Source organism: Podarcis liolepis (genome assembly GCF_965112155.1).
Source record: "Podarcis liolepis genome assembly, chromosome: 1".
NCBI lineage: Eukaryota > Metazoa > Chordata > Lepidosauria > Squamata > Lacertidae > Podarcis > Podarcis liolepis.
Genome location: NC_139554.1, coordinates 78,604,730 through 78,627,368, shown reverse-complemented (window position 1 = coordinate 78,627,368; position 22,639 = coordinate 78,604,730). Strand labels below are relative to the sequence as shown.

General features: G+C 39.8%; 1 protein-coding gene across 10 annotated transcripts in view; it reads left to right on the top strand.

The window, feature by feature from the left end:
- CPT1A (carnitine palmitoyltransferase 1A) overlaps positions 1 to 22,486 on the top strand; it is a 45,001-nt gene extending 22,515 nt beyond the window's left edge. For 5 of the 10 annotated variants that reach the window (XM_083480026.1, XM_083480028.1, XM_083480027.1 and 2 more), the window contains exons 8-19: positions 391 to 498; positions 2,565 to 2,649; positions 5,679 to 5,874; positions 6,802 to 6,990; positions 8,082 to 8,187; positions 9,156 to 9,272; positions 10,266 to 10,430; positions 11,965 to 12,099; positions 13,847 to 13,999; positions 14,862 to 14,966; positions 16,874 to 16,966; positions 20,207 to 22,486. In XM_083480026.1, coding sequence (XP_083336152.1) covers positions 391 to 498; positions 2,565 to 2,649; positions 5,679 to 5,874; positions 6,802 to 6,990; positions 8,082 to 8,187; positions 9,156 to 9,272; positions 10,266 to 10,430; positions 11,965 to 12,099; positions 13,847 to 13,999; positions 14,862 to 14,966; positions 16,874 to 16,966; positions 20,207 to 20,293 — 1,539 coding nt within the window. In that variant the 3' untranslated portion in view covers positions 20,294 to 22,486. Of the gene's footprint in view, positions 1 to 390; positions 499 to 2,144; positions 2,233 to 2,564; positions 2,650 to 5,678; positions 5,875 to 6,801; positions 6,991 to 8,081; positions 8,188 to 9,155; positions 9,273 to 10,265; positions 10,431 to 11,964; positions 12,100 to 13,846; positions 14,000 to 14,861; positions 14,967 to 16,873; positions 16,967 to 20,206 lie in introns of all 10 variants that reach the window. The other 5 variants (XM_083480020.1, XM_083480023.1, XM_083480025.1 and 2 more) reach the window with 1 other exon arrangement.
- The last annotated feature ends 153 nt before the right edge of the window (positions 22,487 to 22,639 follow it).

The window sequence follows — 22,639 nt, the reverse complement described above, 5'->3', positions numbered from 1 at the left end:
ATTCACACTAAGCCATGGTTTGCCTTAGCGTGATGTGCAAACCAAGTTGGTGTCTTGATTAATGAGGTGGAAGATGTTTTCTGAAGATGACTTTCAGTGAATGTAATACTGACGTGCAACTCTACATGCACTTTGGTGCAACAGAAGTCAAGTAATATATTCTTTATTACATGTGAATAAGACAGTGACTACTAGCAAAGGCCTAACAAAGTAGAAGCTTGTGTGCAGCTGTTGTGTTGTGTGAACTATATATAAATGAAAATAAATACATGTGAAGCTTTCCTTTCAACAGTGAGCAGTCGGGTTGTGTGCATTTGTGATAACATTTGTGTTCTTGAGCACATACGGTTCTGCTAACATTCACCCCTGTCCATTCTCTTTATCCTTTAGGATTTCCTCTATTTTACTCCTACCAGTATACAGGCAGCTAGAGCTGGCAATGCTATCCATTCCATACTGCTGTACAGAAGAAAACTGGACAGACAACAAATCCAGCCAGTATGTACATTTAAAAAATAATAATAGTCACACGTTTGGGTCTGATGGATATAAGAAAAGCCTCATTACTTGCTTAAAAGTAACTCAGAGGAGGAATGAAGCCTCCTACTTTCAAATGTAAGACATGATTTGTCCACCACAGTTAAATGTGCATCCCATAGCAAGCAAGTGAAACCATGAGATTGTTGAATTGCTGGGGAACAAATTGATGCAAATGAAAATTGGTTTAAAGGGCAAGCCAGTGGGGATCCCTTGGCTAGGGTCCCACTCTTCTTCTTTGGACTCAACACGGCTTCTAATGCTGCCTAGCTGATATCAATAGAATTCCCATCTAGGCCTCATGGGGGCATGGGTATAGAACTTTGGGAGGGGTTCTAATATGTTCATTCAATACTCCTATTCATTACAAGCCATAGGGCACCCTCCCCCTGTTCTCACAGCAGATACAGTGGTACCTCTGGTTACGTACTTAATTCGTTCCAGAGGTCCGTTCTTAACCTGAAACTGTTCTTAACCTGAAGCACCACTTTAGCTAATGGGGCCTCCCGCTGCTGCTGCGCCGCCACCGTGCGATTTCTGTTCTCAACCTGAAGCAAAGTTCTTAACCTGAGGTACTACTTCTGGGTTAGTGGAGTCTGTAACCTGAAGCGTATGTAACCCGAGGTACCACTGTATGGAGAATTCTGTCCTGTGCATGGAGCAGGGCCACTTGAAAAGTGGACTACCTTTCAAGTTTCCATGAACAGTCTATATAAGGAAAGCTACTCTTCCTGTTCAGTTTTAGGACGTGATTTCTATATTTCTTTGTAGGAGGCATTTTAGTGGCACCTTTTAGTGGCACCTGGGATCAGGAAAGTGAATCTTTACTGTATTACGGATACAGATAAAGTCTATTGAAAGAGATTTGAAAATGATCGCAGATTTTGGAAATAATGACATTTAAAGGATTACAAAAAATCTTAGTGGCAGCCCTCATTTTGATTGATATGAACACAATGCAGCATAATGCTGGAGGGTGCAGAAAAGGGATAAATTTTGTAATGTATATGGCAGCTTAAGAGCAAATGGAAGAACTTCTGCAGACTCTACTATTGGCAGATGAGAGAGAGGTCTAGGGAGAAAATAATAATAAAAGGGATTTTGGAAGCTGGCATACTGAAAATGCACAAGCATAAAGCCTCCTGCAGGGAAATTGCATGTGTGCACATGCCGTGTACTGCCAACCTAGCGGTTCGAAAGCACATCAAAGTGCAAGTAGATAAATAGGTACCACTCCGGTGGGAAGGTAAACGGTGTTTCCGTGTGCTGTTCTGGTTCGCCAGAAGCGGCTTAGTCATGCTGGCCACATGACCCGGAAGCTGTATGCCGGCTCTCTCAGCCAGTAAAGTGAGATGAGTGCTGCAACCCCAGAGTCGTCCGTGACTGGACCTAACGGTCAGGGGTCGCTTTACCTTTACATGCCGTGGAATATACATATTAATTGATGAAGGTTGGTGAGCCACAATTTCTTCTTGTGGAAATGAGATGTGAAGTGGCCCCAAGGATCCACAAATCTTCTGGCATTCTTTCTGATTCACACGTGTTTTTTTCTTCACGTGCTTAACTCCATTTGTGAAACGCAATCATAACACTCGTTTGCGGCATAGATTCTTCTGATGGGATCCACTGTTCCACTCTGCTCAGCACAATGGGAGAGGATGTTTAATACATCCCGTATTCCTGGAGAGGAAACAGGTAAGCTGAATCAGCTGAAGAAAAGGAACATCAAAGAATTGAAATACTTCCAGAATTTCTTCTTGAGTATACCATTCTAATAATAAGCATTCATATTTGCAGTGTGTGCAGCCCAAGGAGAATGGAGTGACTTGTACACTTGAAATATGTGACAGCCGTTGATAAAATCCTGATCCACATTTCAAATCCCTTGCTGCCTGAAAACAAAAAAGTGGTTCACCTTGTATGATTATGTGCTGTCCCTGTTCTTTCTCTTTAAAAAAATAAAGGTGGTCCCGGGAAATGATTTGCTACCCAGTATGGGTTCTTTGACTTTCCTTTTTTCCTTTCAGCTTATGATTTACAATGCCATCCCAATGTGCTCTTCTCAGTATGAACGTTTGTTCAACACTTGCCGTTTACCAGGCACAGAGACAGGTACAGTGTTAGTCCTGTCAATCCTGTCAATGTTTTTGCCTCCCCACTTTTGCATCCTAATCTTCTATGTATGTAGCAGATAACTTAAGCCTACAACATTTGCATATCTTGTGAGGCTGTGTGATTTTTCCATCAGAGAAATCACCATAATTTGCATTATAATATGCTAATAAGATCCAGTTCTTAAAAGTTATGAACCATTTCAGTGTTGTGCAAACGCACTACTAAGTACATTGAGGCGTATTAGAATGAATGATGAGAGTTGGTACAGGAATCTGTTCCCATTTGCTGTCACTTCCTAGAACTGTTTGTGTGTGTGTGTTCCTGAACAGGTGTTGAATCATTTAAATGTATTTTTTGGTTTGTATATCACATTTCTATGCCTCTTCTGTGTTGCCAAAACTAAATTCAAAGTGGTATACTGTACTTCATAAATCATGATAAAAATGATGATATAAAAATACTTCTTAAAAAGCAATAAAAACTTCACAAATGCACTTTTAAAAATCTGGTCCTAAATATATTAGCATAATATCAATTCAAGAAACCTTCAGCTGTGACTAAAAAGCCCTCTTAAAGAGTCAGGTTTTAACCAGCCACCAAACAATGAGAGAAGTGGCTAGGTGAGTTTCTGATCAAAATGCATCCTAGAGTGTAGGTACTACCACAGAGAAAGCCTTGGAACTCTATGCTCCATTTTTGTGAAAGGTGGCCTAACACCTCTCCCCATAGATTTAAGAGAGCAGATTTTCATGAAGCCGATGAATACCTTTCACATGGCGTGTTAAAATTGGCTTGCAGGAATGGGGTGAAGGGTCAGTATGTGAAGTCACCCCAAACAGGGAATGCATTCTTAAAATATTTTTTCTAAGGAACTTGTTTTCTAGTGATAAAATTGTGTTGGTCAAGAACAAAATAGTTCTTGATGCTGAGAGATTGGTTCCATTTCCCCCCGGTGCTGCACATGCTGGGTCACAATTAGGGAATAAGGATCACAAAGCAAAGAAGAAAGAAGGATCAACAGATCAACAGCAGAGGATCAACAGCAGAGTAATTCTATTGGTTTGTGCAGAGTAATTCTAATGAGAATATTTCACCATTAGAATTACTCTGCTTTTGTATCTGTTGGTCCTTCTTCCTTCTTTGCTTTGCATGTGGTGAGATCTTTTAGCTGAGCCTCATTACAATGGGAAGAAAATAATCTGAGCACCTCCTCTTTCCCACCCCTTTTATAGACATGCATAGCAGGGCTCCCCTTTATTTTCTGGAAATATTATTTCAGAGCTCTTCATCTGCACAGTTTATCTCAAATAGGGCAAAGGTGGGAGGTAGCCTGTCAAACCAGAGTAAGAAAAGTAGGTAAAGGTATATTAATTTTAATTTTCTAATGTTAATAAGAAACTGGATCTGCCTTATGATAAATGTAGTGTCTTCTAATGTGAAATAATTTAGTTGAGAAAAATGCAGCTTGTGCATAGAAACCGACTCAGATGGTTCATATACTTCCTTGAACTGGACCTTGCAAAAGTGCCATGAAACACTTCATAATGCAGTTATTAATTCAACTGGTAATAAGCCCAACATTTTGCCCATTTTGCCCCGTTTTTAAAATAATAGAATCACAGAAAATAAGCAAACTTTTTTCGAATATGCTCTCAGTTACCTAAAATCACTACTAATGTTCTTGGTAATATTTCTAATTTCATTACTCATTTATCTTAAATCATTGCTCAGCATGCTGTTCTTTTGGTAATGACAAATAGTGATCAAAATTTGACAATGAAGTGCAAATTTCTGGCTTTATTTTGAATGTATTACTTCTACAAAGTAAGCTTTTTCTGTGTGATAGTTAATTCTCCGGTTACTATACTGCATCCTGGTTGAAGGTTTGATATCTGCATCTCTTTTTTTTCCATAGCTTGAATTTTCTTGCATTTACATTCCTTGACTGTAAAAAAAACATAGGCTTGCATTCAGTGTACCACTAAGGAGATAGGTTTCATCCCCCTGTGGGAGGGAAATGCCATTGACGCTAGAACAGTGAGTTAGTTGAATACAGCCCATAGAATGTTAAATTATCTTAGGATATGTAGTTTTACCTCCAGTCGTAGTTGGACATATTATCAAGCTCCATATCAAAGTTTGTTAGAGAACACTTGAAAACGTCAGACAGAAAACTATACTGGCTTTGATATGGGGAACAGTTTCCCCATGTGGTCACTTCCATTTACTTTCCATGTAAAAAAGAAAGAAAAAGAGTGGCAAAGTCACACGAGAGGACTCTCCTTAACCAGTGATTGTTGGAATCATTACTACTATTATTGGGGAATAGCAAGCAGGAATACAGATACAGCTTTGAGTAAAAGTATGGATACGTGTGTTTCTGAATATATATGTTTTCATTGTCAGAATGTCCATAGTACAGTCTACTCAGCTGTCCAAGTGTCTTGATCGGTGCTTGACTAGAATGTGGTGCTGCACCTAACTCCATTCAGCTGCTGTGGTTCCAGAATAGTTAGTTGGATACTATGAGCTATGCAAAAGAAAGCTGCCTGTACATATAGGTGATTGCAGAGTTTAGAATGACAACTTGGTACAGCACAGTGCTTGTTTTAATATTGGACATCTTCTTCATGAATATCATCATTCATGAACAAATAGTGTATAGCTGTAAGTCTACGGGCTGCATCCAATGAAGTCATCCCATTCGCACAAGGGCTTATGCTTTTGCAGTGGAGCTTCTCCCTCTCCCTTCATGTTTTCCCCAAATCTGTTCTGTTCCCCAGTCCTCTGGAGCAGATTTTGGGGTGAGCACATGGGGAGCATTGGGAGGCGAAGTGCCATTGCAAAACAGAAGTCCTTCTGTGAATGAGGCTACATCATTGGATGACACCCTAACTCCGTAAATGAATTTAAGATGTGAAATAATGAAATAATGTATGCAGTTTGGAGCTGAGCACTCCATAGATGTTAAGTTTAAACAGTACGGAAATCTTTGCTCATTTCCAAACTTTGGGTTGCAATTCTAGACACTATCCAGCATATAAAAGACAGCAAGCACATTGTTGTGTACCATAAGGGATGCTATTACAAAGTATGGCTGTACTATGATGGCAGACTGCTGAAACCCCGGGAGATTGAACAGCAGATGCAGTGGATTCTAGATGACAAATCAGAGCCCCAGCCAGGGGAAGAGAAGTTAGCTGCTCTTACGGCAGGAGACAGGTATGAACTTAAGAGACACCCCAAAACAATTGCCAATCATTTCTCAAAACTGGAAAACAATTTGGGGCTACTTTCAGCTTTAAGAGTCTTTCTGCTTGTTATTGTTGTTGTTGTTGTTATTTAGTTGTGCCCGACTCTTCGTGACCCCCTGGACCAGAGCACGCCAGGCACTCCTGTCTTCCACTGCCTCCCGCAGCTTGGTCAAACACATGTTCGTCTATAGCTGCCTAAATGTTTGCTGACTATCCCTGTTATTATTCTGTATAGTCTGTTCCATATAGTCTTCAAGTGCTTTTGTATTTATACTATTGTAAGATGGACTGACTGACATCTTAGCACAGTGTATCTGGGCTTCTCAAGCTGAGGAGGGTTACAAACAATTTATTAATAGTTGCACTGTAGAATTTGCTGGGTATACCCAGTGATATTTCTTGGGAGGGCAAGTATACAGTGTGTTTAGTGGTCTGGACAATTTTGTAATGTTTTGAGGACCCAGTACTTGCCATCTGTGGATCTCAGGCTTGTAATGCATGGATAGGGAGATTCCACATTGAGCATGGGATCATTGTGTTCAGGTAGCATTCTGTGCATCTTTAGAGGAGCAGGGCTGGAGACTCAGAAGGCTGAGACATGTGCTTGAACTTTCTGCACACAGAAGTTCTAGGGATAAAGGTCATCTGAACCTGCCCAGAGACACTATCATATTTTAAGCCACTGAATAGTGCGTCCATATAAACTTGAGAGAGCTTGTGTGCACCTTCCATTTTAGACTTCACTCTCTGTGGACATTGCATTTTTCACCTTCAGAGTGTGTTGGTTCTTCTTTTTTCCCTGCACTACTTTAAATCTGATTTAAAAGAGGGTGGTAGTAAGGTTAGTTGCATTCACTGACTTGGCATAATGTCTCTGTTTATATTTTTCTGGCAGAGTACCTTGGGCTAAGGCTCGCCAGACATATTTTGCCCGCGGAAAGAACAAGCAGTCTTTGGATGCTGTTGAAAAGGCAGCTTTCTTTGTGACTTTGGATGACACTGCTCAGGGTTACAGGGAAGAGGATCCAGTGACATCAATGGACACCTATGCAAAGGCACTTCTACATGGCAAATGCTATGACAGGTATTTTGGGGTGTGGGAAGCAGACATGATCTTTCGCTTTTCTATATATGTGTCCCGCTTGCCTTGTTCATACATAGTGGTAGCTTTATATTTTATGCTGGAACTTTGATACAGTAAGCCCACAGCTTACACACATTTAACTTGTGCACAGTCAGCTTTACATACCTGACTAAATGAATGAATGAATGAATGAATGGGGGTGGAAAGTGGGTGGGGTTCTGGGGGAAATGACATTAGCAATCCCACTCTCCATTAAACCCAATGTGTTTTGAATGTACACATGGTTTTGGCTTTAGGTGCAATCGTTGGAACATAACCCTAACCTAAGTTGTGGGCTTACTGTATTATCTCTTACACTGAGAATCAAAATGGCACAAACAGAACAGTTTTTTTGTTCAGTGCCATGTGTATGAAAGGCATAACTTACTTTAATATAGTTTGTTACATATTTTACTTAAGGACCATTAAAATATTTAAATCAATAATTCTTTTCTTTTCTCTCTCTTTTTTTAAGATGAGATGTGTTTGTGATATTTTTCTTAGCTCTAGATTTTCTTTTTTAAGCATTTGATGAATGTCACATTTCTAACCTTTAGTGAAGTGCCCCTGGATATTTATTTACAAATATGTGTTTCATACATATAACTACATAGTTTCTCTCAGTGATTGCCAGGGATTGTACCTTCTTGGTGAGGGTACTAAGAATTCCCTAGCCCCTTACACCGCAGAATACACTTCCTGGGAAGAGGGAATGAATGTGTTGTAGATTTGCCTGTTGTAAAACTTGGATAAAACAAACTATTTTGCTATGTTAACTAATCTTACCTGCTTTTTATTTTTTTGTAATATGTGATGCAGCTGCTCATTTCAGCTGCCCAGAGCCTACATGGCTTTCATATCATGTATGTTAAGTTTCACAAGTTCTTATTTCATACTGATCAACCTTGCGTTCGTTACTCATTTCACTTTGAAGTTGCTGCTATAAATGTATGGTAAATCTAACTTTTCTTTTTAGGTGAATAGCATGTCTGTATTTGCAAAGGTATAACTTTCATTAACACAATGTTGTGGGAACTTTCTGTCTCTTATAGGTGGTTTGACAAGTCATTCACTCTTGTAGTGTTTAAGAATGCTAAAATGGGCCTGAATACGGAACATTCTTGGGCAGATGCTCCTATTGTTGGCCATCTTTGGGAGGTGAGTGTGTGAATATTCAAAGTGGAGGCAAACCAAAATTAAACGTGGTACAGTACTTAAAAAGCTTAGCTCAGTGTAACATTATTGCAAGCAGTGGGCATGGAATCTAAAAGTGCTTTTCTTCTCTCTGTGTTCCAGAGAAGAGAAAAGTTACAGCACAAAAATACATTAGAAAAGCCTTCTTCTGTACAACTAAGACGAAGCTTAGATGAAGTCAAAAGAAGAAAATACCACTTATCTCTGTTCCCTAATGTCTGTGAAACATTTTGTTGCTCAGATTCCTTTATTCGCCCCAACCCCCAAGCAAACAACTAAAATTCGTTCTGTATTGGCAAATGATAGGCCACAGGGTAAACATAGAAACAGTTTTCCATTGTTTTAGGCATTGACTTATCAGTGTGTCCTAAGCCTTATCAGTGTGTCGGAGTCTCAAGGAGGTCACTCAGAGCTACTAATAAACCTTGTATCTTCTTCAGCCTGGTGCATGGTTTCAACTTGACTAAAGCCTTTCTAAGCCTTCTGTTCCCATGTTCCAGCACAGACTGGTACATTTCTGCCCTTAAAGCAAACCTTGTGGCCTGCTTGAATGGTGAATCGGGAGTTCTCTCAACCAGTGTTTGCATCCATTTCACGGTTTCTGGGGTGGTCACCTTTAACGTGCACATATATTCACCCCCAAAATTATCCGAGTAACAATCAGAAGAGATTTAAGTGCACTTAAATGCAGATAAGTATCAAATGCTGAAAGGCAAGGTTGGCAATTTTAAACAACTCAAGGTACAATAAGTTTTGTAAAATAGTAGCAATAACAAGGGTGCTGATCCTCTTTTCCCCTCTATATCCTTTTTTTTTTAATCTCAGAGGTTTTCTATAGTGATTTAAGCACATGTTCTACAACAGTGTATTTATGGTGCATGTAATGATGTGCTTTCCTTGCTTCCCTCTTCCAACCCGGAACTCATTCCCAGAATGTGATGTCCTCCGACTGTCTTGAGCTGGGCTACACCGAAGATGGCCATTGCAAAGGAGAAGCTATTTCAGGCATTCCTATGCCTACCAGACTGCAGTGGGAAATCCCTGAAGAAGTAAGTGCAAAGCCACTTCTGGATCAATACTGCAACTTTCATCCTGCTGATTGAAGTGCTCATCTGTCCATTTTTCAGTAAAGATAGCTATTGTCTAGCTAGGACTTAAATTAATCAAGAGATGTATTTTCATGAGATCTGCTAGGAAGAAAACCCAATAGTGTTGCACATTATAATTCTTGTTATTTTTTAATATGTTTTCAAATGCAGATCACAGAAATTATTGAATTAATTAATTAATATCCTGCCTTTCTCCCAGTGCAGGCAACTTACAACATGAATTAAAAAACACACGATTTAGCTAAAAAACACACCAATCACTTATACATACACACACACACACACACACACACACACTAATGAAACAAGTTGCCATATTCAAAAAGCACTGAATCAAAAGAAAACCATTTAAAAACCAGTTAAAAGCTTCATTTAAACTGTGTTTGACAACATTTGTTGGCGTAACTCAGTAACATTTTTCAAAATTGTACTTTTTAAGTAGTACAATTTGTTTGTACACTCATAACATTTTTCAGAATTCATATAAAAATATATTTGAAATGCATTTGCTATTTAATTTTTTGTTATCTTTTCGTACCACAAACTAATGGAACTGTCCAGCACTGGTAAATAGAATGGGGTTAGGAGTGAGGGGCAGGTGACTAGAAACATTTCTTTTATTTTAAGTGATGCTGGTTTTATATTCAGAACAATAGAGAATTAATAAATCTTTCCATGCTAGAATTTTTACTAGATTCATGGCAAAGTTCCATTTGTGTGAATCGCAGGAAACTGTTGCTTTTGAAACTAAGCTCCAAATCAAAATTAAATTGCTAAACAAAAATATTAAATGTTCATCTTCTTAAACTGTTTTAAATGCTGTGTTTTAACCTGCCCTGGGACCTCAGGGTGAAGGGTGGGTAATGAATAATAAAAATAAAAATATAAAATGCGTGGAACTATTTTTGTAATGTAACACTTGCTACTGTTTAGTGCCAAGAAGTGATTGAGAGGTCCCTGGCCGTGGCAAGGCCTCTAGCAGAGGATGTGGATTTCCATTCTTTTCCTTTTGACACATTTGGGAAAGGATTGATGAAGAAAACAAAGACTAGCCCTGATGCATTTGTGCAACTTGCCCTGCAGCTTGCTCATTACCGGGTAAGTATGCTCAGCATGGTGTTCTGTATGAGATACTTTATAAAAGAAATATCTATCTCTGTGTTTGTGTGCACTTTAAATAATGGTTTCCTTTCATTTCTCTTTCATGAAAGAATGCATTATAAATGAGAAAATAATAATGCAAGGAAACTAGTAATTAAAGTGCTGCGACTGTCTCCTTCCCCAGGAACAGAAACTTAAGGAGCAGTTCATCGCTTATCTGCGAGCAGTATCAAAAAGCAAGAAATAAAATGGGCTGAATCTGCAAACGGCAGTCTTTTTCTGAAACACATTCAAGGTGCTTCACCTGCCTACACTGGACAGGCTGGGACTGCTGTTGCATTGTACTGTATTTAAAAAGTCACAAATAAGGTCGCAGAAACATGACATCACAGAAAATACTGGGATGCAGTGCTTTGACATTAACATCACCAGACTGCTCCATTAGAAGGTAGTTAACAAAGGATGGCTAATTCTGTGTGGGAAAGCTAGTATGGAAATATCAGTAAAGAGATTTATGGATCCCTAGAATAATTTTGTAACTCACATTCCTTGCAAAATTATTAATAACCTATGCCTTTGTCAAATCCATGCTTATGCTTTCTCAAAAAAGCCAAGTCTTACTCTCATAGCTCTCAATGAATCATAGGTTTGAAGAAGCATGTTTACATGAGTGATCTAATCAGCATTGCATACCTTGGTTTTGAAAATGTTTTTGAGAGAGTTCCTCCTTGAAGATCCTTAACATGGAATTCAGTTCTCAAAAAGCACATGGCAGATCTGGAAAGAATGCAGGAAAACACAACTGCAGGGACAATCCAGTGCAGATTTAAGCAAGCCCCGTTGAACTCAATAGGACTTACTTCTCAGTAGACAAACATCCGAGTAGTAATGGCTTTTCCTAATGAAGAAAAGCTAAGAAGCTAGGGAACTCTAGTTTAGAGGGCTGACAGTATACTCCTTTGTAAACTAAGCCCTACTGGATATACTTTGTCTCAATAGAAACATAATATGGTGCTGAAAGTCTTCCTACATACACATGCATGTTCTTTCTCTGTTTATGGAAACTGGTTCCATGCAGCCATGTAGAATATCACACTGACATGAGTGATGCAAGGTATTGCTTACTGGGTGCATAATGGCATCTCACCAATATGTGGGATATGTGCTAATACACATACATGCGCCATATATTTTTCTGCACACATCCATGAAGCTGGTGTGCATGTATGAGAGATGGACACATACACAATGCACACATACTTTTCTGCAGGTACTCACTCAGCTAATGTGTCGCTTGCCAGTCTTCTAACAGAGATCATTGAGAACACAGAACTCATTGAGGGAAATAATATTTCCATCAGATGCTCAGAACAAAGAGCAACACTATAAACGAGTCCTTGTCATTAATTTGGTGCATAATTTTTAGGTTGTGGATTCTTTATGTTAATTCAGCATATGTCGCATGTACCCAGTGTTTCTCAGGGCTTGAACTTGCTGCTTGCATCTAAATCTCTCTCTGAATTATTTTTAGGACATGGGGAAATTCTGTTTAACATATGAAGCATCAATGACCCGCCTATTCAGAGAAGGCAGAACAGAAACAGTTCGTTCATGTACTGTCCAGTCATGCAAATTTGTGCAAGCTATGGATGATCCAACTGAAAGTGTGAGTTTAATGGAGTTTAATGTAGCAATCAATTATAGTTTTGCTTTTATTTTTATGTACAGTTGCATGCAGCTTCTTGGGAAACAAATATTGCTGCTTTCTTATCCATCATAGCAGTTACAATGGCGCCATCAGGCCATATGGAGCCATTGTTCGGAGAAACTGTAAGGAATACAAGAAAATAATAAGAAATTCTGCTGCAGCAAAATCCAACTTTTACCTTTATCTGAAATATGCCTCGCCTCTTTTAGACAGAGCATATTAAATATTATAAGCATTCTATCTTATGCTGCGTGTGTTTTTTCCTTTCTGAAATAAAGCATCTTGAAATAGACATTTGTAAGCTACTATAAGTGTGAAATCAAGGATGGGAAAACAAACATTTCTGATTTGCACCATCTGGTGGTCAGTGATGAAATGCTCTAGCTGAGAAAACTGGAAAAAACCACATGTTTCTATATTAGGACTCAATTGGAATTCAACGTCATGCCAATATAGTTGCTCTGTCAGTGCAAGTATTTCTGCTTCCCCTCTCCCCATAAGCTGTTCTGGAGAGTTCTCCCAACCTTCCCAGAGATGATGTGGGGCATGAGGGAAGGGGAACTCCCACTAGTACAGCTATTTTGTTAAATCAGACTCATGATCCCAAGCATTGACTCCTTCAAGATGTTTTGTTTTCAATAGTAAAATTGGTTATGGAAATCATTTTCATTTCTAAAGCAGTTAAACAGTCATGTGTTAATAATGGGTGTCAAGCAACATTAAATCAATGCTTTCTTTTTATTGGTGTCTTATTCCAAATAGTAGGTGGAGAAAAAAAGTAGTATTCATTACGCCATGGAAGTGCAAAATATAAGCTATGAATTGATTTCAAACATTTTCTGTAATACAATATTTTAAAAATTGGCATGTGCACTAAAATTCTGCCAATCATTCCAAGGTTATGGAATGTGACTGACTTCATAGAGGCCCTATGTGAAGCCCTAAAGTTTTTAGTAATATTGAATAATAGTTGCATTTATAGAAGGATGTATCAATGTTTTACTGTATAATGACAAATCTGTAGTCACCAGGATAAAGTTTTGATAGATTAGAGTTGCCATACAAACAGTGTCTAGGCAGAATTCACTGAAAAGAAGCTCAACAAATTTGTGTCTGGATTTTCACTTTTAAAATATGGCAACCCTATAATAGCTGAATTATTTTGCATTGGTCTGTGTCCAATATACACAAGTATCCTAATTTTACATAAGAACTGTCCATATTCTCCAAACCAATCCAAAGTTTGAGAGACTGTCTTGAAATATCACAGTCATACTGACTGATGTGGACATTTTTTCAGACTTTTACTCTGAAATATGAAAGGATCCATTAATTTATGAAGAGATCCATTAATGTATTAAGTCAACATACCATTCATTTTGCTAGTTGACTTTGCAATCCAGAGAAGTACATAGATATCTGTATATGTACAACAGTACCCTTCCATGATTCCCTACTCCCTGGTCCCTACTACTACCCTTTATTAGGAATTTCAACAGGGTTACCAAAACATCCCTGGAATTAAAAAAAAGCATTTGCAGTGTGATAGGATACTGTAGCAGTAGGATACTGAAGGCGGAGGAAGCTAAAAGAGAGCTCTGCATGCCTCTGTGTGCCCATAATGTTCTGCCTTTTTCTAGGCTTTCAGGTACTCTAATGCTATTTTCAAATGAACATTTTGAATTTTCCCTCCCTTAATCCTCAGATTGAAAAGAAGCGTGCTCTGTTCAAGGCTGCTGCTGATAATCATCAGCACTTGTATCGTCTTGCCATGACTGGTTCCGGCATTGATCGCCACCTTTTCTGCCTTTATGTGGTGTCCAAATACCTCGCAGTTGAATCTCCTTTCCTTAAGGAGGTGAGTAGTGATATAATGTGTTACTGATCACATAAGAAGTGGGAACTGTATTTTTTGGTTGACATACAAAGAATTGCCATGTTTCTGGATGTTTTGAAGCATAGAAGGAAACTAGTTTTGTGGGTCTTAAAGGTAATTTAGGCCTAATTTAAAACAACTGATTTACGTTTCATAATTATATGATCAATAAATAAATATATTTTCATAAACATTTAAAAGAAAAGACAACAGTGGGCCATATGGACAAATAGTTTAACTCAATATAAAACAGCTTCCTAAATGTTTTTTAAAAATTTCCAAACAAGGATTACAAATATATTCAATATTGAGAGAGCTCTGTGAGCTGTTGTACCCTAAGTCTATCTTAGTATTGCTAGTTGGGAACAGGAATTTTTGGTGGTGCAATGGTTCATACACACATGCACAACAACCTAGCTGTATTCAATATCTTCCACAAAGCACCATTTTCACGAATGCTCCTGCTCAGTGGCAGAATTACATTCATGCTGGAGCACAGCATAGTTTTAATGGGCAGCATTCTCTGTTGCTCATCATGTGAAAATCTAAAGCACGCTTCTTTGTCAAAGAGCTTTGACATGTCCTATAATATACCAGTCACACTGATGTGTAATCAGAAGACATTTTGGCATGAAAGTGGCATAGGAAGTAATAAAATTAATGATCTCCATTCATTCTGGTGCACATTGGAATATTGTGACAGTACAATTGCTTGCTGACATGCTTCCACTAGGAAACTGTAGACCCAGTGCTTCAAAAGAAGAAAATATTTATAGAAGAAGGAATGGGTTGTTTGGTAGAACTACATCCCTTGCTAACTGTGCTGTTCTGATTATTTTCTCAGGTTTTGGCAGAACCCTGGAGACTTTCAACCAGTCAGACACCCCAACAGCATATTGATCTGAATAAGAACCCTGAAATGGAATCCAGCGGTGGAGGGTTTGGACCTGTAAGTTGAATGGTCTCTGTCTTTAAGAGAGGCAAGCCCCAGTGCCCTAAGTACACTTCTGCCAGTTATACCTACCTGGTATAGCAAAAACACTTTCAGTGTAACTTATTATCCTCAAACTGGCATGGCACACAGCATCCCAAGCATTCCATGAGCTGACACAGCAAGTCATAGGACCATGACTATGAGGAAAAGAGCTAGTGTAATGGCAAAGCAAATGAACTGTTAGCCGCGGAGTCCGCAATTTCAATTTTAGCTTATGAACTTACTGTATGGTCTTAGGTAAATTGTCATTCTATTAAACCAAATGCCCCCACAGCCCAGTAATAGTACAGTGGTACCTCAGGTTACAGATTTGTAACTGGCTAACTGACCGAACCAAAAGGGTGCTCATCAATGGTTCCTCTTCATCCTGGAGAAGAGTGACTAGTGGGGTGCCACAGGGTTCTGTCTTGGGCCCGGTCTTATTCAACATCTTTATCAACAACTTGGATGATGGACTCAAGGGCATCCTGATCAAATTTGCAGATGACACCAAACTGGGAGGGGTGGCTAACACCCCAGAGGACAGGATCACACTTCAAAACGACCTTGACAGATTAGAGAACTGGGCCAAAACAAACAAGATGAACTTTAACAGGGAGAAATGTAAAGTATTGCACTTGGGCAAAAAAAATGAGAGGCACAAATACAAGACACCTGGCTTGAGAGCAGTACATGTGAAAAGGATCTAGGAGTCTTGGTTGACCACAAACTTGACATGAGCCAACAGTGTGACGCGGCAGCTAAAAAAGCCAATGCAATTCTGGGCTGCATCAATAGGAGTATAGCATCTAGATCAAGGGAAGTAATAATGCCACTGTATTCTGCTCTGGTCAGACCTCACCTGGAGTACTGTGTCCAGTTCTGAGCACCACAGTTCAAGAAGGACACTGACAAACTGGAACGTGTCCAGAGGAGGGCAACCAAAATGGTCAAAGGCCTGGAAACGATGCCTTATGAGGAACGGCTAAGGGAGCTGGGCATGTTTAGCCTGGAGAAGAGGAGGTTAAGGGGTGATATGATAGCCATGTTCAAATATATAAAAGGATGTCATATAGAGGAGGGAGAAAGGTTGTTTTTTGCTGCTCCAGAGAAGCGGACACGGAGCAATGGATCCAAACTACAAGAAAGAAGATTCCACCTAAACATTAGGAAGAACTTCCTGACAGTAAGAGCTGTTTGACAGTGGAATTTGCTGCCAAGGAGTGTGGTGGAGTCTCCTACTTTGGAGGTCTTTAAGCAGAGGCTTGACAACCATATGTCAGGAGTGCTCTGATGGTGTTTCCTGCTTGGCAGGGGGTTGGACTCGATGGCCCTTGTGGTCTATTCCAACTCTATGATTCTATGTGCCCAGGGTGTTCTAGAACCATCTTATCATGATGGGAAAGTACTCAGGTGAGTCTTGAATTGGGGCACTCCCCCCTCCCCTCTTTTCTGGCACAGTCAAGGAAAAGATCAGACGTGTTTAGCATCTCTTCTGAACCCAGACAAACTGCAACTATTCTTTCCTATGGATTACCAAATCAAGCTAAGTTCAAACCTTGATGAAATTGGCTTATTTTAATAAACCGTGGTTCATATTAACCACTATTTATGGTGCACATAACATGCTAAACTGTGGTTAATTGGACACAGAAGGGAAAGCTTCACATCTGTTTGTGGCTGTGCCACAAGGGAGGAGGGGAGAGCATGCAAGTCTAAGGCTCAACTAGGCTCATTCCTGTAACAATAAATCATAGTTGATCATTACATCTGAACAAAGTCTATTCTACTATGGGCCATTTCTTAAGAGGAATTTAAAAGATAAATCATTAGAGGCTTTTACATGAATGTATAGTAACACACTCCAAATGCTTCTTCCACAGGTTGCTGATGATGGTTATGGTGTCTCATATATAATCGTGGGTGATAATCTTATCAATTTCCATGTATCCAGCAAATTTTCTTGCCCTGAAACAGTAAGTGTCTGAAGTCCAGAGCATTCTGTACACTCAGTTAATAGGCCTAGTGTTCTGTTAGAGAGAATCGTGTTTGGGATATTTTTCAATATTTGTCTAGCAGAAGATTGAATCTAAAAGTTAAAAAAAATAACCCAACAGATTTTTCAAAATATAAGCTACATATTTTCTAGACTATATCTGTTATGGATACTATGGTTTTCTGTTCCTGATAAATATGCAAATATTTTGCTTGTACCGAGCAGTCATCATTCATAGTTTTAGCAGTATTGTACAATTTGCTGTCCTTTGTGATGTTACAGTGGTACCCCGCAAGACGAATGCCTCGCAAGACGGAAAACCCGCAAGACGAAAGGGTTTTCTGTTTTGGAGGCGCTTCGCAAGACGAATTTCCCTATGGGCTTGCATCGCAAGATGAAAGCCCATAGGGAAATGCTGGCGGTCGGGAGCAAAGACTTTCGCCCACAGCCGGCCTTCAGAAGAGGACCTCTTCTGAAGGCCGGCGGGGGGCAAAAGTCTTTGCTCCCCCCCGCCTGCCTTCCCCCCCGCCTGCCCCGGGCGATCTTAAAATGCTGGCGGGCGGGAGCGAAGCGTTCACTGCCGACCCCCAGCATTTTAAAATCTCCAAGGGACAGCAGAGAAGTCTCTGTCCCGGGGAGATTTTAAAATGCTGGGGGTCGGGAGCGAAGCATTCGCTGCCAACCCCCAGCATTTTAAAATCTCCCTGTGTCCCGGGGAGGTTTTAAAATGCTGGGGGTCGGGAGCGAAGCGCTGCCGACCCCCAGCATTTTAAAATCTCCCTGTGTCCCGGGAAGGTTTTAAAATGCTGGGGGTCGGGAGCGAAGCGCTGCCGACCCCCAGCATTTTAAAATCTCCCTGTGTCCCGGGGAGGTTTTAAAATGCTGGGGGTCGGGAGCGAAGCGCTGCCGACCCCCAGCATTTTAAAATCTCCCTGTGTCCCGGGGAGGTTTTAAAATGCTGGGGGTCGGGAGCGAAGCGCTGCCGACCCCCAGCATTTTAAAATCTCCCCGTGTCCCAGGGAGGTTTTAAAATGCTGGGGGTCGGCAGCGCTTCGCTCCCGACCCCCAGCATTTTAAAACGCTGTTCCAAAGGGGGGGGCGGGAACACCTGCCCCAGCCGCCCCACTTCAGAACGCTGTTCCGAAGCGGGGAGGGGGGGCGGGGACACCTGCCCCAGCCGCCCCACTTCGGAACGCTGTTCCGAAGCGGGGAGGGGGGGCGGGGACACCTGCCCCAGCCGCCCCACTTTGGAACGCTGTTCCGAAGCGGGGAGGCGGGGCGGGGACACCTGCCCCAGCCGCCCCACTTTGGAACGCTGTTCCGAAGCGGGGCGGGGGGCGGGAACACCTTCTGAAGGCGGGCAGGGGGCGAAAGTCTTTGTCCCCCCTGCCTGCCTTCCCAGGGGCTTTTAAATCGCCCCGGACAGCGGAGAAGTCCTCCGCTGTCCGGGGCGATTATAAAATGCCGCCCGCCAGCATTTTAAGATCGCCCCGGACAGCGGAGAAGTCCTCCGCTGTCCCAGGGTTTTTTAAAATGCTGGGGGTGGGAAGAAAAGCCCTTGCCCCCCCCCCAGCCTTCAGCCTGGTCTGAAGGCGGTTTCCCTAGGAACGCATTAATTGATTTTCAATGCATTCCTATGGGAAACCGTGCATCGCAAGACGAAAAAACCGCAAGACGAAGAGACTTGCGGAACGAATTAATTTCGTCTTGCGAGGCACCACTGTATATTATTTTGTTATATTTCCTCCGAAGCTTCAGAACTGGTCTGTCTTAGGAGACAGAATGTCTCAGGTTAGAAGATCCTGGAGTATGTCACAGGCTCACATACCATGAGAGTTGTTCCATCTCTCCAAACTATTGTCCAGATTGATCCAATCAGTGCTATTACAAATCTTTTTCCTTTGTTCATATATCCTCACATTATCCAAAATGTCCTTGACCTTTCTCCTTATTTGCACAGTTTCTTGCTCAACCATGTTGTTGGCTTGTCCCAGCTATCCTGGTGCAGAATGGATGCTGCTACTAACTGTAATCAGTTACATTTACTAGAACTTCTGCATAGATTATAATGCTTCATATGTTTAGTTACATTTAGAGAAGCCTTTTCTCTGACAGTTGAATTGATGTTATCTCTTTAAACCTGATGCTGTTTTTTAAAATATGCTGTGTTCTTTATGTTGCCTTGTATACAGTATCACAGGAGATTTGGATTCACTGCTGTTGGTCAAGGCACATTAATTTTCATTAGGCCTTCTTGACTTTATGGAGTTTGTGGGGACTAGAGGTCCTTTAACTTTCTGCACAAATGCAGTCCCATCCTTCCACAAATCAAACTATGCAACCTAGTCACAGTATGTTGCAAACAAAGAAAAGAATCAGATACAAGAAACATTTTAATCTTCTTTGTTCTTGACCACATATCAATGAGACTTCTGTCTAAGGAGCAACAAAAATTCTTCTAAGCTACTGTGGTGTTTCAGCTCTGAGCAGACTGATATTGTAAAACAAATATAGCAAAGAAGTAATAGCAAACAGTTAATATCTCCCCCTCCTTCTCCTCCCCAAATATGTATCAAGAGAAGTAAATCATTCACTTGAAAACCTGCACATATAAACCCCTCCTGTGTTTGTATGGTGTGAATTACTTGATATATTTACCTGTAGACTTTGTATTGTTATCGGCAGGTTCTCATTTATAAGAAAAGAATGATTCCTACTATGTATTGCATTATATCTCCATAGTCCAATATTACTGTTAAGGTGAAACCAGTTTCTGGCAATTTTTTTTCACCAGTAGGAAATTACATATGTATCTAAGAAATTGTTTTTCAAAACACATAGATGGTGGAATCCAGTGGACGTCACTTTGCTGAAAGGATCCATCAGCAGAACAGGGAGGGAGGCAATTTTTGGCAATTCCCCAACTCCCTCCAAGTCTGTTCTGGAGGGTTGGGGGGCATCTGGAGCAGATTTTTGGAAAAAACAGAAAGCTGCTGCGGGCATAGCTGCCAACTTTCCCCTTTTTTTAAGGGAAGTTCACTTATTCCGAATAGGATTCCTCACAAGAAAAGGGAAAAATTGACAGAATATAAATATGAATTATCATATTACTCTCTCTGGTTTGTTTGTATCTATGTTATGTATGTACACACTATGAACTATATAATAATGAGAGTTCCATGTAACTAAATATGGATTTCTTACTCTGTTTATTGTTTAGAATTCCCATCGTTTCGGAAAGAACATCAAACAAGCATTGTGTGACATCCGTAACTTGTTCAGTCTTGGCAAAAATTCAACCAAGTGATTCCCTAACAGCAAGTCAACTAAACATCCTGTGTTGGCAGTGAGAACTCTTCTGATCAGTGGCTGAAAACAAGGCAGCTATGCAGCAATCCATTCAGAGTTATATAAATAAGTATTATTGGGAGAAGTTCCAACATCCATTACTACAGTTGATCAGAAGAGTTTTCTTCTCCCCAAGATATGACTTTTGGTATTCTCTGTGTTATTAGAAGAGCTGCAAACTGGCCACAAGTTAAGATGTCTAGACCTGTCCTAATTTGGTGTACATTTGATCATTTCTTACTTTAAAATCTCTCTACCTGTATTCTACAATGAAGGGATGAAAATAGTGCATTCCAATCTCATGTCAACAAAAAACCTGACTTGAAAAGTACCTGTAGCAAACCATCAATTAATGTATCTGCTGGGGGGTTTTTTAATCAGTAAGTGACAACTTTGGGCATTCATTTTAAATAAAGGCATTTCATTAAGCTGAACATAAAATAATATTCTGGGAAACCTAATGTAATGCGCTAAGTGAAAAAAATGTTTTGTTGCTTGGAACTAAGCTTATATTGCCATAGGTCACTGATGAAATATTTGCTCTACCCGCAACTGCGACAATTGAACACACTTAAAAATATACATACCCTAGTATTTTTCTGCGTTCTCACTTACGTGTGAATGGGCCTGCTTTACATGTATTCCAGTACATCAAAAACAGAGGTTCTAAATGCAGGACATTATTACACTGTGGGGTGTTTTGTATTAACTTGTAAATTGTCTGCTAGATATGGAAAGTAGAGCTGCTGAACTTGGAAATAGAGTTGCTAATTCACAATAACTTATCTAGGTATATTTGGGTAAAGGTCAGCACATTTCTGTATGGTGTTGCATTTGAATAGTCCGACATGAAATTTCCTTTGGTTTTAACCTAATGAAAGCCCTTTCCTTTGAGACAAGAGTAATTTCTATGCTAGTTTTTTAAAAAAAGTTTCAATAGAACTTTTTTGTTTCAAATGGGAGATCAATATCAGTGAAAGCTGCCACATTTCATAACATTTCCCTATATTTCAGGAAAGTTAGCCATCAGATGCAAAATTTGTGGGACAATTCACAGTGCAAGCTAGTCTCATCCTAGGTGGCACATTGTCATTTGCCTTAAGCAACTCCTGCCTTATGTGCAATCATGAAAAATTATAATGGAGAAACCTTCAATATACTTAGGTCATGGTTAAAATATGTGGTCCCAAACTCAATGTCTTAAAAATAGAAGGCATGGCAAATCATGAATAACATTACCAGAGAATTTGTAATGAGAATTACAAGGAAAATGCTATGGGGGCTCATGGCTGGCACAAAGTACACTAAGAAGCCTAAAAATATTAACATTACAAAAATATAACAGCAAAGTCCTCTTGGCAATCTTTAAATAAAACTAAGAGTTTAGTGCAGCAATTACATCTGCTTATATGAATTAGGCTATAAAAAAGATCATGCAATATGTTCAGAGATTTTAATATTCAATCTTGATGTTCCAGAACTTTTAACATTTAAAACAAATTGAGGGTGTGAGAAGGAGGTCTCTTCTGTCCTGAGATGAAGAATATTAATAATATTCTTGGTTGTTCAACATGTCGGCTTGGGTATAAAATGAAGGTCAGATGGCAATGCTCTGTAAATAAATATTAGAGTACAGAGCCCCCCACAGGAATGGGTGGAACATGTTACGTTTGATTAACTACAGTAAATAAACAAAATTTGGGGTGGGTGGTAATGAATCCTAAAATGCAGCATGGTGTCTAATCAATGTACAGCAGCAAGTTAAGAGTCAGTGTTTCGGAGCTTTGTTCATATGCTTTATATTGTCCACTGACTAATATATTAATTTTAAGGTAAATAATCTTTTTTATTAAGAGCTTACTTAGGTTTGACTCAGGTTTTAGATATTTCCAATGTAATCATAGTTAATGCATTATCAATGCAATTTTTGCATTCTTTAAGGGAATGTAATTGGCGGAGGACAACCTTTTTTTATTGCAAGTGTTTGGAGGGTTAAGCTGTCGTGCATTTTTTGACACCAAACAATTTCTAAAAAGACTTGGTTTGTATCCTCTCAGAATGTCAACTGCATGTAAATAATGTTCCATTGGTTGTAAATCTTTAAACGCACAGTAAGCATAGGTTATCCTTAATAAAGAAATTAATATTCTGATGTTTGTGATTTTATTTCATAGATGTGGGAACACATTCATTTCTATCATAGTCTTATAAATTCCAAAGAATTGTCAAGGATTATATATGCTAGAAAAAAGAGTCTACTTAGATTAATCTTATGCTGATTTTTAAAAGGGCTTTTGATAATGAA